Here is a 16,482-nt window from a genome sequence, read left to right as displayed (position 1 = left end):
GCCAAGAAAGTCAGGAGGCGGGGAGGAGCATGGAAGGGAGGAAGGGCAGGGACCTGACAGAGACCCCGCCCCCATCCCGCATGCCCCGCCCAGTGCTCCTCCGTTCAGGGGCCCCTCAGAGCCCAGGGAGGAAGGGCGGCCAAGCGGACAAGTGTGAACAGCAATGCTCCTCCTGAGTTTTTCTAGAGCAGAAGCTCTTCTCACAGAGGGAGGGATAGAGCGGGCAGCAGGCACCGTGGAGTCCCCTTCAGCCATTCCCCGAGGAGGACGGGTCCCTGGCAGGGGAGGAGAGAGGGCTGTGGGGGTGCTGTCCCTGCACCTTGACCCTGAGCTCTGTGGGTCTCCAGACCCCAACGCGACAGGCTTGTGCTTGTCCAAACAAGGGCATGTGCGCGCTCTCCCATATGCTGGGAAATCACAGCTGAAGAGGGAGAGGCCTCAGCCCTTGTCAGGGAATCGAAATGTAGACAGAAGTGAAAGGGGAAGAAGGGGACAAGGAAGTGGGGAAGGAGGTAAGGGGTGGAGGAGCGAGGGGAGGGGAAAGGAGGGGCCCTGGCAGATACCCCGCCCCCACACTCCTGCCTCCGGGGCCACTTAAGACAGAGCCAACATTGGGACAACTGCTTCCCTGAGCATTTCTGGAGCAGAAGCTCTTCTCACAGAGGGCGGGACAGAGCGGGCAGCGGGCAGCGGGCAGCGGGCACCATGGAGCCCCCTTCGGCCCTTCCCCGAGGAGGACGGGTCCCCTGGCAGGACCTCCTGCTGGCAGGTGAGAGGGACAGTTTCCCTGGGAGGGAGTGGGAGGATGGGAGAGAAAGGCTGGCTGAGGTCTCCAGGGAGGACAGGACTCTGAGAGGGGACAAGGGAGCAGGGCAGGACTGGGGGAGCCGCTCAGCGACAGGACTGTCTCAGAATCTGGAGGTGGTGACCCACGGGCTGTTCCCCAAGTTACTCATCACTGAGCACTGAATTTGGAAAACTGATGATAACAACAACCAGGGACCCTAACTGCTGTCCCTTCCCACCAACCTGAGATCTTGACAAGCGCCAGACTTGGAGGGCCCTGGGGACAATTCATTCAGCCCCGGTATTTGCCGCCTGCCCCACCACGGGGGTACAGCACACATCAGGACGAGTCCCTGCTCCCCAGGCTCACTTCTGTGGGGACGAAGACGTCTAGAATGTGAGGTCAGGTTCTGACAAGCATCATGAAGGGAACAGAACAGGGAAAGGTCAGGACATGGAGACAGAGGGTCTTCAGAGGAGGTGGTCAGGGCAGGCCTCTCCCGAGGCCTGCCTCGCTCGCTCACAAGCGAGTCCTCTCACGCTCCCCTGAGCGTGAGCAGGTATCTGAGGGCAGTGAGGGAGTGAGCCACAGACATGGGAGGAAGTTGTTCCAAACAGAGGGAGTAAGTTCCGAGGTGAAGCAGTGCGGTCATGCCGCTGACCTTGACCAGCATAGACACACAGATACCCGTGCACACTCACACACACACACCCCGAGGCTAGGGGGCTAGGGGATGCGGACCTGCTCCGTCTGCAGGGCCCCAGCTTTCCCTCCGACACCCAGGTCCAGACCCTGATCCGTCTGCTCCCTTCCCTCCTAGTCTCGCTCTTAACCCTCTGGAACCCGCCCACCACTGCCCAAGTCACTGTGGAGTCCGTGCCGCCCAGTGCTACCGAAGGGAAGGACGTCCTTCTGCAAGTCCACAATCTGCCTCGGTATACTGGACGCTTCAGCTGGTTCAAAGGGGCCACAACAGAGGAGAACCGTCGTATTGTATCATATATAGTAGATGTAAGAGTTATTATCCCAGGACCTGCAGACAGCGGCAGAGAGACAGTGTACCCCAATGGATCCCTGCTCTTCCGGAACATCACCCTGAATGACACAGGATACTACACTCTACAAATTGTAGATAGAAATTATGAAGTGGCACAAGTAACTGGACGGCTCCGCATATTCCGTAATTACCTCTCACCTCTGGTGCAGGGTGGGGTGAATTCCTGCTTCACACAGGATGACAGGCCAGGACTGGGCCTCCATCCCTCTCTGCATTATGTCCCGTGTTGGGGGAGGGTTCCAGAATTTAGTGCAGGACACACAGTGGAGACTAACTTCCTAAGATTGGAATTCCTTTCCTGGAATCCAGACTCTGGGATCATCTGAGAAAGACTCTGCAGGGTCAGTCAGGGCCAAGGTTGGGGGTCCCTGATATCCTCACCAGAGCTCAGCCCAGACCACTGTCTCAGGGCTCCTGACTCTAGTGACCCTGGGGCATCTGTGCCGGGATGGGGTTGGGGCTCCTGGGCAGACCTGACTGGGAGCAACCATTTCTGGCTGCCTGAGCTGGTCCTCAGCCAGGGTTCAGTCTCAAGAGCCACATCGGGGGAGGGACCGAGCCTGGCCCTTCACCTGAGGCTCAGCATGGACAGCACAGACCTAAAAAGCACCCAGTCCATTAGCCAACTGATCTGGGGGACTTGGGGGACACCAGAGGAAGGGCAGCATCGCCAGGGAGGAACAGAGCAAAGAGAAGCTCCATGCCACCCCTCCTCCTCCAAGAATCAAGCCCAGGGAACCTTCTCTTGTGGAGCAAAGTAATAACAGCTGCTGTTTGATTGGCCAGCTGCTATAGCCCAAATTTGGGTCAGGTATTTGGGGTTGTTTAAAGGATAATGCACAGGCCTAGAAAGTAGAGGTCATTTACCATTCTTCCTGGTGCTTTAAGGGGAAACCAAGGCACAGTCACTGAATCAGGGTCACACAGACTGAGGAGCAGCAGATGGGAGTGACCCCGGTTCTGTGTGCAGACACAGCCCCGTCCTCTCCTCCGTCAGAGGGAGAGATGCTGATGTGGGCGGTGAAAGCAAACACAGGCTCCTTCCATGTTTGCTCTGGAACTCAACATCCTGCGTCAGCAATCAGAGGCTGAACGAGCTGGCGGCCCCTCAGAAGCCCAGGTCTCAGCTCCCTGTGCTGGACTTCAGATCTGATTGTTTCCTGCTGTATTCCTGTCCCTCCCACTGGGGTATCAGGGAAAGGACTGAACTTCTGCTCCCCTCTCTGCCCCTGAAACCAGCCCAGGTTCCACATGTAGGAAACTCAGTTGCTTTTGTTGGGGAAGGAAGGAAGGAAGGAAGGAAGGGTGTGGGTGTCTCTCCCATTGGAGGGCAGGGAGCCTCTTGGCCAGACCTTCTGGGATCCTGCTCCCCGGATGCCTCTCTGAAGAGATGATGGGTCATTCATTCCCTCAGCTCCCCTGCCCCCTGCTCATCCCCTTGCTCTCCGCTGGGCATTGGTCCGGCTCTTGCTCATGATACCGAGGTTGCTGGCCACACGAGCTAGAGGTTCCCGGTGCTGATGCCACCGTGATGTCTGGGTGGAGCAGACACATGACTGAGGGCCAGAGGGAACCTGAGTGTCATAGGGTGAGGGACAGCCCTCTCCTTACAGATCTTCACCTGAACACAGAAGGATGAGTATCCTTCTGCAGACAGCAGGGCCATCCTTGGGGGCACCTTCACAGAGCTCGCCAGGGCCCTTCGACTGGCTGGCATCTCAAAGGAAGGAGTGTGGATCCACGTCCAGGGGCCCATTCTCATCATCCACCTCCTGGGTTTCCCTGCAGAGCCCTTGGCCCAGCCCACTCTCCATGCCAGCAACACCACAGTCACAGAAGACAAGGACTCTGTGGCCCTGACCTGCTCCACAAATAACCCTGGGGTCTCTATCGGGTGGCTCTTCAATGGCCAGAGTCTAAAGCTCACGGAGAGGATGACACTGTCCCAGGACAACAGCACCCTCACCATACGCCCTGTCAGGAAGGAGGATGCCGGGAATTACCAGTGTGAGGTCTCCAACCCAGGCGGTTCAGGAAAAGTGACCCTGTGAGTGCTGGCTGTGAGCTGTGAGTGACCCTCAAACTCTCCCCCTTCCTCCCTAATATTTCATGGCAGGTGGCGTGAAATGGGTGGCGGCCTGCAGGAGGTGGGAGCCTCCTTCCGGGACCTCTAGGGCAATGTGGATAAAATTTCCCCAGAATCAGATGAATCTTGTTAGCATCTTGGTTCTGATTTGTACCAGTTAGAACTGGGGCAGACGTTCAACCCCCTGAACCTCATTTTCCTCTTCTCTAAAACTGGAAGGAACAGCTGGATCTCAGGGAAGTTGTGAGAGTAGTTAGTATAGTTAGTATGAGTTCATGAGATGAAATCCTGAGACAGCGTCACACTCAGATTCGGGGCTCAGTCAAATTTCGCAACAATTGTCCTTTGGTTATTAACATTTTTGTTGCCAGCTGTAATGTCTCGGAGAACTGGGATGAGTGTTGTCTGATCACGTTCCAGCTCTCTGACCTTCACTGGTTTACTGATTATAGTACTCGCTTTAAACACTCAGTTGTTCATTAGTGAAGCCCTTTACACACTGAGTTGCTCATTGTGCACAGTGGGTGTGACACCTGGCCCCTCGTGGGCAGGGAAGCAGCAGATGAGTCAACATAAATATTTCCCTCGTGCCTGGTACAGAGCAGACCTCGAACGCAGTCAGCTGGTGTTATTCTCCTTAATCAGTGTTGAGTGGATAGGTAAGGGCCTCCCTCCAAGACCATCAATAAGGATGGAACAGAAGACACGGGGAAGAAGCATAACATGAGAAGAAAATAAACAGGATGCCAGCCTTGGCCCTGAGGTGGTGAGAAAATTGGAGATTAGACAAAGTACCGAGGGTACGGGGGTACTGTGGTGACAACACACACACACACACACACACACACACACACACACACACACACACCAGCCAGACCTCAATGCCCTTTCTTCCTCCCTAACTAGGCCCTTCCCCCATGGCCCCTCCTGGTTTGCCCAGATTTGACTGAGACTCACTCCCCTCTGTTTTCTTCTTCTTCAGATGAAGGAAGCACCACAGGCTTCCCTGTGGGGTCCATGGTAGGCATTACCAGTGGGGTCCTGGTCGGACTGGCACTGGTGGCCACCTTAGGCTGTCTCCTGCTCCGCACAAGGACTGGAAGGTACGATGACATTTCCCACACACTGATCCTGTTCTGCAGCTGTCCCCAGCCAGGATGGAGACTCTGTCCTGACCTAGAATTCTGGACGGGCTCTTCCAGGCTCCCAGCTGCCCCCTGGATTTTCCTTCCCATTCCATCTGGCTCCTTTCTCGCCAGCTGCTGACTGGGGTGCTTCCTTCACAGCCTCCTTGGGTATAAATTAGGGACAATTAGGGAACAGCCTCTCAGGGTTGTCTTCGTCACTTGGAAAATCTGCAGCAGTGATGACACGACTAAATGTTCAGCAGAGGGCACCTCCTGTGGTTTATTTCAGTCCCCACGCTCTGTGAGGGGGATTCGCAGCCTCAGGATCTGAGGGTGCTCCTGGTCAGGAACACGCAATGGAGAGGGGAACACCCTGACAGGCCAGGGGGACACTATCCCATTTCAACATCTCCTGGCCTGAGGGGGTGAGAGTCTGGCCACAGCAGAAACCACATTCAGGGACCCAACATACCCGGGGCTCCCCAAGCCCAAGTGTCCCATACACAGAACTGCAGCCTTGACCCTTCCACACAGTCAAACCCTCATGTTTTTTTCCTTCCTGGATTTGATTCCTCCCATTTTCAGGACACTTTCTCCTAGTCACCCATCAGGCTGCAGGTCTTCCCCTCTGGGCTTCAAAGGCCTTTCCTTATCCCCTCTCTTGGGCCCATCTTCTGCTAAACAGCACTGGTGGAGAGAGGGGTTCTCTAAGCCCTGCCTTGCTCGTTCCCTGCTCTGACACCAAAGCTGTGACCTACCCCAGCATCCCTCACACTTAAGCCTGATCTTTCCTAGGGCCAATGGCTGGCATGACCTCAGAGAGCTCTGCTGCCCGGCACCCAAACCCCGTGAGTATCTCTTCCGCCCAGGCAGGACTGGGAGCCCCATGGTCCTGCCCCAGTGTCCACTCCAACCAGTCATTCCCCTGGAGACTCTGAACCTTTCTCTAGGACTTTAACCCTGGGCATCTCAGCTGGCTGTACTCCCTGGCCTGTGGAGCTTGGATCATAGGTCAATACCTGGCCCTCACCAGACCCTAAAATGGTCTCCCCCCGGGTGGTGCTCCTGCTTCCCTGGTTGTCTGAGAGCTACAGACCTGTCCACTCTGGGGAGGGTGAGCCCAAATTTCTTCACAATTCTGGTGCTAACTCCTGTGCCTGTTCCCAGGGCATGGTCCAACCAGCAGCTCCAAATCCCAGGTAAGTCCACCCCTTCCATCACTCTTTCCACTGGGGTCCAGGCTGTGCAGGGTCGAGGCAGGGCATCCAACCAATTCAGCAGCACAGAGTGGACCTTGCTTCTCCCAGGGTAGCCAGGACAAAGCTACTTGTTCTGGCCAGGCTTGAACCCTCTTCTGGGCCAGGATCACCCTCCTACCATGTCCTGAGTTGTCCCTGCTCCCTTGAGCTGGCCAGTGGGAACACTGGAGTCCAGCCTGGGGCAGGGTGGGCACTGGGGGTATCAGCCAGGGGTCCTGGGATAACAGGAAGGGGGCAAAGGGGGCAGTGGGCAGTGGTCTGGGACTGGGGTGTGGGCCACCAGGCTTGGAGAAGGCTGCTCAAGAGACAGAACTGGTCAATCCCATAGAGAAATGACCCTCCCTCTCTGTCTACAAACACCCATTCTCTCCTGTTTAGGACTCCCTGCCCGGCCCCACAACAGCCATTCCTATCTACCAGGTGAGTGTGGGCAATGTTCTGGTCCCCGAAGCCCAAGGGGGCTGAAGATCTGCCCCCAGCCTGCCCCTGACTGTGCTTTGAGGTTCAGGAAACAGCAGTGCAGAGAGGAACAAGGGATACTGGGAGGAAATAGGCTCCCATAGAGCAGCCCAGGTTGACCTAGAAGCTGAAAGTCACCCAGATGTGTTCTATGAAGGTGACAGGGGCTTAGAGGCCTCTTCTTCTTTTACAGGAATTACGACACCCAGACACAAACACATACTGCCAGATCAACCACAAAGCAGAAATGGCTTCTTAGTTTCCCCAGGGCCTGGGGGCTGCTGAGACCCAGGACTCTAGGTGGGGTCAGGAGCCACAGCCTGTGCCAGAGAACCAGCTCTAGGCCCTGAGGATATTCAGGAACATGGACCCAGGGTCAGGTTCATCACCTTCCTTCACTACCAACCGATGGGGGCAGCCTGGACTTGGTCCTTTGAACGTGGAGTCACTTCCTGCAGTGATGTCCACAGCACCCTCACTGCCCTGAGTGATGGAGACAGAGGCCAGTGCACACTCCCTGCAGCCCTTTCCACCCCTTCCTTTTTTTTTTTTTAAGATTTTATTTATTTATTTTTTGAAAGACAGAGATCACAAGTAGGCAGAGGCAGGCAGAGAGAGGAGGAAGCAGGCTCCCTGCTGAGCAGAGAACCTGATGTGGGGCTCGATTCCAGGACCCTGAGATCATGACCTGAGCCGAAGGCAGACGCTTTAACCCACTGAGCCAACCGGGCGCCCCACCCCTTCCTTTTTTGTAAGGCTCCTTGTCATGAATGGAAAGTGTGGGACAGACCTAGAGCAAGACTCCCAAGCCCTGGGGGTATCAGCACCATGGACAGTATCCCAGCCAAGCTCCTCCCAGGAGTTGAGCTGGGAGGAGACAATGAGGGACTGCTGGAGAGGCTGCGCATTTGTATTCTACAGAAGGATGCCATGAGGCCGAATGATTCTGCTCTGTCTATCATAAACCCTTTGCACATGTCCAGCTGTTACTTGTTGGCACATCCATTTCAGCTCCCTGCTTGGCTGATTGCTTCCCCCAGAGGGTGGCCTCTGGGAGGCTGGGAGTCAGCTCCAGCCTCCTGGGGGAACCTCCTAGCCCCTGAGGGCCAGGCCCCTCTCTTGTCTACAATAAGGAAGGAATGTTTCATGGGCGTCTTCGGACCCTTGGTGCATGACCTTGGAAACACACCCATCAGCCAGCCTGGAGCATCCCTGAGCACAGGGTCCTGTTTCCCAAGCCCCTGCTGAGCCTCCCAGGCAGCAAGGCTGAACAGAACCCTGGGCTGTTCTCCCAGCTGCTCCTAGCTGAGCCCTGTGTCTGATTTCAGGGTCCTTTGCCATCTGCTTGCCCTTCCCAGCAGAGCAAACATTCCACCCAAGGGACAAAAGGGGCCTGAAGATCTCCCAGGGTAGAATCCAACATCTGAGAGTTTCTGCATCTCCCTGCGACCCCCTCAGAGGAAGAGAAAATGCTAGGGCTCTCACAGTCACCCCCATCTTCCTCTTTCCCATCCACATCCCACCCACAGAACCAACTCTAATGCTACAGGCCCGGCCCTGCCCTTCGTGAGGCTCAGGTCCATTGTGTCCACTCATAGTGACCAACATGAGGGTCACCTGGGTGCTCTTATCTTTACTATTTCTTTCCTTCTGCTTTTAGTTGGGTTCACTTTGCTCTTATTTTTCTAGTTCTTGTGGTAGGAACTCTGATTGTTGATTTGAGATATTTCCTCTTTTATAATGTAAGCATTTCATACTACAAATTCCCCTCTCAGTACAGCATAAGCGGCATCCCAAAATGGTGGGGATTTTTGTGTGTGTGTGTGTTTTTTAAAGATTATTATTTATTGACAGAGAGAGATCACAAGTAGGCAGAGAGGCAGGCAGAGAGAGAGAGAGATTGGAGGAAGCAGGCTCCCTGCTGAGCAGAGAGCCTGACGTGGGACTCGATCCCAGGACCCTGAGATCATGACCTGAGCCGAAGGCAGCGGCTTAACCCACTGAGCCACCCAGGCGCCCCTTGTGTGTGTTTTTATTTTATTTTGTGTATTTTGTAGGGGCACCTGGGTGGCTCAGTCAGTTAAGCATCTGCCTTCAGCTCAGGTCATGATCCCAGGGTCTTAGGATCAATCCCTGTGTTGGACTCCCTGTTCACCGGGGAGCCTGCTTCTCCCTCTCCCTCAGTGATTCCCCTACCAAATAAAAAAACTAAAAAGTCTTTTAAAAATCTCTGTATTTGGGGGCGCCTGGGTGGCTCAGTGGGTTGAGGCCTCTGCCTTCGGCTCGGGTCATGGTCCCAGGGTCCTGGGATCAAGCCCCGCAGCGGGCTCTCTGCTTAGCAGGGAGCCTGCTTCCTCCTCTCTCTCTCTGCCTACTTCTTATCTCTGTCTGTCAAATAAATAAATAAATAAGATCTTTTTTTAAAAAATCTCTTTATTTTTCTATTTCCCTTGATATGTCCTTTTTGACTCAGACTATTTACAAATATGTAGCTTGCTTTCTAAGTGTTTTGGAGATTTCCTGTTGTCTTTCTATTACTGGTGTCTAGTTTGATTCCTATTTTCAGAGAATTGACTCCTCTTTCAATTATTTTAAGTTTGGTTATGGGAACCTGTCTGGCTTGGGGGTGAAGCCTATGACTCTTGATCTCGGGGCCATGAGTTCTAGCCCCATGTTGGGGGTAGAGTTGACTTCAAAACAAAGTAAATTTGGTTAGCTTTTAGATATGACACCAAACATAAGCCACAGAGAAGGATGAATTAATTGGACATCTTTTCCCTTGGCTATTCCTTAATAGTAGGTCAGCTAGCAACAAATTCTCATATTTTTCCTTCATCACAATATTATTTTAGTTCCCCTTTCCTCCTGAAAATCATTTTGCCAGATCAGGATTTGTAGTCAGCTTGAAAACCCTGCCACCCTTCTGGCTTCCCATGCTGTCGGGCACAAAACCTACCATCACTTCAATCAGTGTTCCTTAATATGCAATGGGTTGTTTCTCTGGCTGTTTTTCAAGATTTCTTTTTTCTTTGTCTTTAGTTTCCAGAAGTTTGCATGTGTCTTACTGTGATTGCTTATCATGCTCAAGGTTCCCTCAGCTTCTGGGACCATTATTTCTTCAGGTACCTTTTTCAGTCCATACTTTTTTCCTACTTCTGGTATCCAGTGGTGTCAATGTTAGAATCTTCTCTTTTTTTTTTAAGATTTATTTATTTATTTGAGAAAGAGAGGGAGAGAGAGTGTGCTTACAATTGGGGAGAGGGACAGAGGGAGACAGAGGGAGAAGGAGGGGTGGAATCCTCAAGCTGACTCCCTGCTGAGCACTAAGAGACCACAAGTCAAGGAGTATGGGCTGACCCGAATTTGGAGAAGGCAAGAAAATTGATCCATTCCCAGAACCTCCAGAAAGGAATATGACCCCACCAATGTCTGTATTATAGCCCAGTAACACCTATGTTGGACTTCTGACCTCCAGAACTGTATGATAATAAATGTCAGTTGCTTGATACTATCGTTTGTTTGTTTGTTTTTTAATTAACATATAATGTATTATTTGTTTCAGGGGTATAAGTCTGTGATTCATCAGTCTTACACAATTCACAGCACTCAGCATAGCACATACCCTCCCCAATGTCCATAATGCAGCCATCTCATCCCTACTACCCCATTCCCCTCCAGCAACTCTCAGTTTGTTTCCTGAGATTAAGTCTCTTATGGTTGTCTCCCTCTCTGGTTTTGTCTTGTTTCATTTTTCCCTCCCTTCCCTCTGTTCCCTCCCTTTCTCATATCAGTGAGATCATATAATTGTCTTTCTGTGCTTGACTAATTTTGTTTAGCATAAGTACCCTCTAGTTCCATCCACATCGTTGCAAATGGCAAGATTTTGTGGGGTTTGATGCCTGCGTAATATTCCATTTTATATATGTACCACATCTCCTCCTGTTGATGGACATCTAGGCTCTTTCCATAGTTTGGCTATTGTGGGCATTGCTGCTACAAACACTGGGGTGCACGTACCCCTTTGGATCACTACATTTGTATCTTTAGGGTAAATACTCAGTAGTGTGATTGCTGGGTCATAGGGTAGCCCTATTTTCAACTTTTTGAGGAACATGCATATTGTTTTCCAGAGTTGCTCCATCAGTTTGCATTCCCACCAGCAGTGTAGGAGGGTTCCCCTTTCTCCGCATCCTCTCCAACATCTGTCATTTCCTGACTGGTTAATTTTAGCCATTCTGACTGATGTGAGGTGGTATCTTACTGTGGTTTGATTTGTATTTCCCTGATACCGAGTGACATTGAGCACTTTTTCATGTGTCTGTTGGCCATCTGGATGTCTTCTTTGCAGAAATGTCTGTTCATGTCTTCTGCGCTTTTCTTGATTGGATTATTTGTTCTTTGGGTGTTGGCTTTGATAAGTTCTTTATAGATTTTAGATACTAGCCCTTTATCTGATATGTCATTTTCAAATACCTTCTCCTATTCTGTCAGTTGTCTTTTGGTTTGTTGACTGTTCCTTTGCTCTGCAAAAACTTTTGGTTTTTGCAAAGTCCCCATAGTTCATTTTTGCCCTGGCTTTCCTTGCCTTTGGTGATGTTTCTAGGAAGAAACATGGCTAAGGTCAAAGAGGTTTCTGCCTGTGTTCTCCTCAAGGATCTTGATAGATTTCTGTCTCACATTGAGGTCTTTCATCCATTTTGAGTCTATTTTGTGTGTGGTGTAAGGAAATGGTCCAGTTTCATTCTTCTGCATGTGGCTATCCAAGTGTCCCAACACCATTTGTTGAAGAGACTGGTTGTGTTCTTTTTTTAAAGATTTTATTTGTTTATTTGACAGACAGAGATCGCAAGTGGGCAAAAAGGCAGGCAGAGAGAGAGGAAGGGAAGCAGGCTCCCTGTTGAGCAGAGAGCCCGATGCGGGGCTCGATCCCAGGACCCTGGGATCATGACCCGAGCCGAAGGCAGAGGCTCTAACCCACTGAGCCACCCAAGTGCCCCTAGACTGTTTTTTTTTTTTAAGATTTTATGTATTTATTTGACAGAGAGAAAGAGATCACAAGTAGGCAGAGAGACAGGCAGAGAGAGGGAAGCAGGCTCCCCGCTGAGCAGAGAGACCGATGCAGGGCTTGATCCCAGGACCCTGAGATCATGACCTGAGCCAAAGGCAGAGGCTTAACCCACTGAGCCACCCAGGTGCCCAAGACTGTCTTTTTTCCATTAGGTATTCTTTCCTGCTTTGTCGAAAATTAGTTGACCATAGAGTTGAGGGTCCATTTCTGGGCTCTCTAGTCTGTTCCATGGATCTACATGTCTATTTTTATGCCAGTACCATGCTGTCTTGATGATGATAGCTTTGTAATAGAGTTAAAGCCACCGTCTTCTTGGTCATTTGTTACAGCAGTAATAAGAAGCTAAATAGACTGTATATTAGATTATATTGTTTTACTAATATCAAATGAGGGGAGCTTGATTATCATACAGTGGCTATAAGGAGAAAATCCTGATTCTTTTGGGATACAGGCTGAAGTAGTTAGGGTGAAGTAATATGATATGTATAACTTTCAGGTAAGTCATCAAAAACATATATATATATATCATATATATAAAATATATGATATATATATGATTCAAATCCTTTTACAGATAGATCTATATCTATATCTATATCTATCTATCTGTAAAAGGATTTGAATGCATACATGTGTGCAATTAGCTCCATACAGATAGAATACAAATGTGGCATTAGTAAATAAGCATGAAAGGTATCTGGGAGTCCCCTCTCACAGTCTTGCAAGTTTTCTCTAAATTTGATATTTTTTTAGTTGGAGGGGGCCAACCTATATTTTAGAAGTACACACAAAAGTGTTTGCAAAGAATATTTTATGCTTTGTGATTTTTAATTCAGTGGGTGAAGGAGCAGAAGGGAGACAGGCTCAACAAGTTTCCATATGTTGATACTTTGATCTAGAGATGAGTACGTGGAGGTTACGATACCATTCTCTTTAGTAAAATGAAGTACAGTCCACTTTTATATGTTTGTATTCAGATTCTCTTTGTATGTCTTTGAAATTTTCCATGCGAAAATATTTAAGGAAAGAGAGAAAAGATTTCCAGCACAGAAGTTTTTATCAGTGAGTTCCACAGAACTTTCAAGAGAGATCATCTCAAAATCACAGAAATTCGTCCATAGAATGGAGAGGGTATATCGCCCCAACTCATTCTGAGGTTAGTATAAACTTCAATTGAAATAGGAATAGCAACAAAAGTACAGAAAAGATGAAAATATCAGGTGATTCATGCTCATGAACAGAGAGGCAAAAATGCTAATCAAGGTATTCGCAAACCAAATCCAACCGTGTATAGAATAAGATGGTACAACATGACAAAGTCAGGTTGGTCCCAGGAAAGCAGTGCTGACTGAACATTAAAGGTTTATAAATGGGGGCACCTGCAAGGTTCAACGTTAAGTAAGCGGCTCTTGAGTTCATGATCTCAGGGTCCTGGGATTTATCCCTGGGATGGGGTCTCAAGCTCAGTGGGGAGTCAGCTTAATGATGTCTCTCCCTCTCCTCCAGCCCCTCCCCCATCTCTAATTAATTAATTAATTAATTAATATTTTCTATAAAGAAAATTAAACATGGAAGGCATCAGAAACTTCTAGGGCACCAGCAATGTTGTGTGTCCTGATTTAGCTGCCAGATACATGGGTGTGCTCAAATTTTAAAAACACAGTAAGCAAAACACTTCATCCTGTAACAGTCCCCTTACTCCCTCAATTTCTTTTTCGATATAGACTCTGTGTTACCTTGTCTGGTAACAGTATTGACAGAGAGACAAAACAATGCAACAGAGCAAGAGTCCTGAACTCAACGCATGTATATATGGTCAACAGATCTTTGACAAGGGTGTCAAGAATACACAGTTGGAGAGGACAGTCTCTTCAATAAGGAGTTGGGAAAAGTGGATATCCACGTGCAAAAGAAAGACACTGCACACTTACTTTACACATCCACAAAAATCAACTTGAAATGGATGAATGACTTAAATATATGACCCCATAAAACTCCTAAAAGAAAACATAGGGGAAAATGTGATGACATTGGTCTCGGCAATGACTTCATGAATGTGATGCTGTTACAAGATCACAGAGTTCTTGTTTCACAAAGTCAAAGAGTGAATCCCACAGACACAAAAGGGTGAAGTGACTATAAAGTTTATTAAGTGAAGGTGAGAACAGAAAGGAAAGAAGCTCTCTAGAGTGAGGGGGTCCTGAATGGGTTGCCATGCTTTTTGTGGCAGTCTTTCCTTGAGAACGGACTGAGAAGCCTGTGGCCTTGAGATGCTCGTGCCATCTTGGAATGAGCATGGACTTTTGAAAGCACCCTTCATGATTTAATTCTCTGAGATGTGGTCATTTTCTGTGATACACTGTAGCCACCAAAGAAACTACTCCCGACCATCCGTGGTCAGGGGATCTGTTTCTTTCTCTCTTGTTCACTCTGTTTTAGTGCGTCTGCCTGCCAGGAATAGTCTCAGAGCCTAACCAGGGACCCCCTACCTCCTCCTGTCTGTACCTTAACCCTTTGCCTATTCATTCTTCCCCCTAGAAGAGTCACCCTAAGTGCCCTTAGGGAATGGGACTACAACCCACTGCTCTGGCTGCTTCCTGCTGAAATGGGGTCGTGGCAGTCTGAATCCATCCAGGGTCAGTCTAGTGGCCCAAGGCACGGCTCCGGGTTCAAGATGGACAGCAGATGATACAGGCATCAGCACATGCCAAAGGATAAGCATAAAACAAATAGGAAGCTTAAAACCTGGATCATCTCTCTAACATGAGATTCCAATTATTTTTTTTTCAAAGATTTTATTTATTTATTTGACAGAGAGAGATCACAAGTAGGCAGAGAGGCAGGCAGAGAGAGAGAGAGAGAGAGGAGGAAGCAGGCTCCCTGCTGAGCAGAGAGCCCGATGCGGGACTCGATCCCAGGACCCTGAGATCATGACCTGAGCCGAAGGCAGCGGCTTAACCCACTGAGCCACACAGGCGCCCCGAGATTCCAATTATTGATTTTACCAAACAGACCAGTGGATATTTTGATCTTATTTAACTGATCACAACTGTCCCCTGTGAAGTGGGATGCTCTGTGAGAGTTATCTATAACGTTAAAACAACATGTGTGAAGAACCTTCTTGCTTCCTAAGTGGTGTGCCCATAGTAGATAATCAGAAGGGGCCGGGTTTTTGAGAAGTGCCTTTCTGGCTTCACTTACTTCTTGGTTAAGTCTATCTAGCACCCGGGAAGTTTTATTTAGAACCCTGCTGATTAAACATACTGTTTGCCTTATTTCATGTTTTAGTCCCAGCATAAGTCTCCAAAGTCCCACCGAAGAGGCAACCGAAACTATTGTGTTTGCTTCTCCAAAGTTGATCTCACTTGTCTAGCTTAGGCAAACAACATTTAAACAAAAATTTTTTATTAACATATAATGTGTTATTTGTTTCAGGGTATAGGTCTGTGATTCAACCATCTTGGACAATTCACAGTGCTGGCAAACAACATTTTGAGATAATCAGAATTAGGATTTAACATCCACAAAGGTGGGTTACTGAAACATAATTTCTCTCTATCATACCCCTCATTTTCAGAGATGGTCAAATCAAGACTAATGTATTTGCAAGACAAGTCCAATTTTAACAAACTTGTCCTAATTATTTACAGAAGCTCAGCGAGAATAACAATTGACCATGGAGCTCTTTTTAAATTGGCTTTGCTGGAATTTTTTCCAAGGAATCTCTAGGTTGAACTTTCAGCAGCCTCCCCAGGCCCGAAGCCAAGCCTAGTACTTCAGACGTGCCTGCAATACCTGGGCAGGTGAATTCCTCTTCCTGAGGCCCCCAAAGTACCTGAGATTCCTGTACCTGCCAGGAAATGACATGCTTTATTGAACTGGTGAGACTGCTGTGAACTCAGGAAGCAAGGTATCAGGCCAGCAGTTCCAAGGGGCTTTATGGCTCCAGGTCATAAAGTCAACCTCAGTGCCTTAAAGCTGTCTGGTCCTATCTGAGTCTATGCACGTCTTTCTCAAATATGCCATTGCAGTCGAAGCCGTGGTAAAAGGACCAATGTTTTCAATGGTGTCCGATCACAAGGAGAGCAGATTCTTGTTGAACTCATGCAAATGACTGTAGTTGCCATGGAAGAAAGAAAGCTACCCTGAGACCTTTTGGATTTCAGAGGGTTCAGGTAGAGAGAAAAGTTAAATGCCTCCATTTCTTTACAAATGCATGCTTTATTGTATTTCTGTAAATTATCCTTATGTTAAGAGAAAGTTTTCTTAATATGGAAGACCAAATATTAGAGAAGCAGCAATGTTTTCTACAACAGTCCCCAAAGCATAATCATTTTCTTAGTTTATTTAGTCCCATGTTACTAATTCTTGTTTAGTTTAAATACAGCTTTTAGTTAGTTCTGGAAATTCTTACCCATTTTAGTTTGGGATTTTATTTTATTTTTTATTTTTTTTTAAAGATTTTATTTATTTATTTGACAGAGAGAAATCACAAGTAGATGGAGAGGCAGGCAGAGAGAGAGAGGAAAGCAGGCTCCCTGCTGAGCAGAGAGCCCGATGCGGGACTCGATCCCAGGACCCTGAGATCATGACCCGAGCCGAAGGCAGCGGCTTAAACGCACTGAGCCACTCAGGCGCC

General features: G+C 49.0%; 1 protein-coding gene across 8 annotated transcripts in view; it reads left to right on the top strand.

The window, feature by feature from the left end:
- Positions 1 to 16,482, top strand: part of LOC116579471 (doublesex- and mab-3-related transcription factor C2-like) — an 84,834-nt gene that overhangs the window by 16,377 nt on the left and 51,975 nt on the right. For 6 of the 8 annotated variants that reach the window (XM_032324895.1, XM_032324896.1, XM_032324898.1 and 3 more), the window contains exon 6: positions 4,913 to 5,033. In XM_032324895.1, the coding sequence (XP_032180786.1) occupies positions 4,913 to 5,033 (121 nt within the window). Of the gene's footprint in view, positions 1 to 4,912; positions 5,034 to 5,852; positions 5,906 to 6,224; positions 6,257 to 6,694; positions 6,737 to 6,968; positions 7,202 to 16,482 lie in introns of those variants that run through there. The other 2 variants (XM_032324899.1, XM_032324900.1) reach the window with 2 other exon arrangements.

This window comes from Mustela erminea, chromosome 19 (assembly GCF_009829155.1).
Source record: "Mustela erminea isolate mMusErm1 chromosome 19, mMusErm1.Pri, whole genome shotgun sequence".
Classification (NCBI taxonomy): Eukaryota; Metazoa; Chordata; class Mammalia; order Carnivora; family Mustelidae; genus Mustela; species Mustela erminea.
This window is presented reverse-complemented; position numbering and strand designations above follow the sequence as displayed.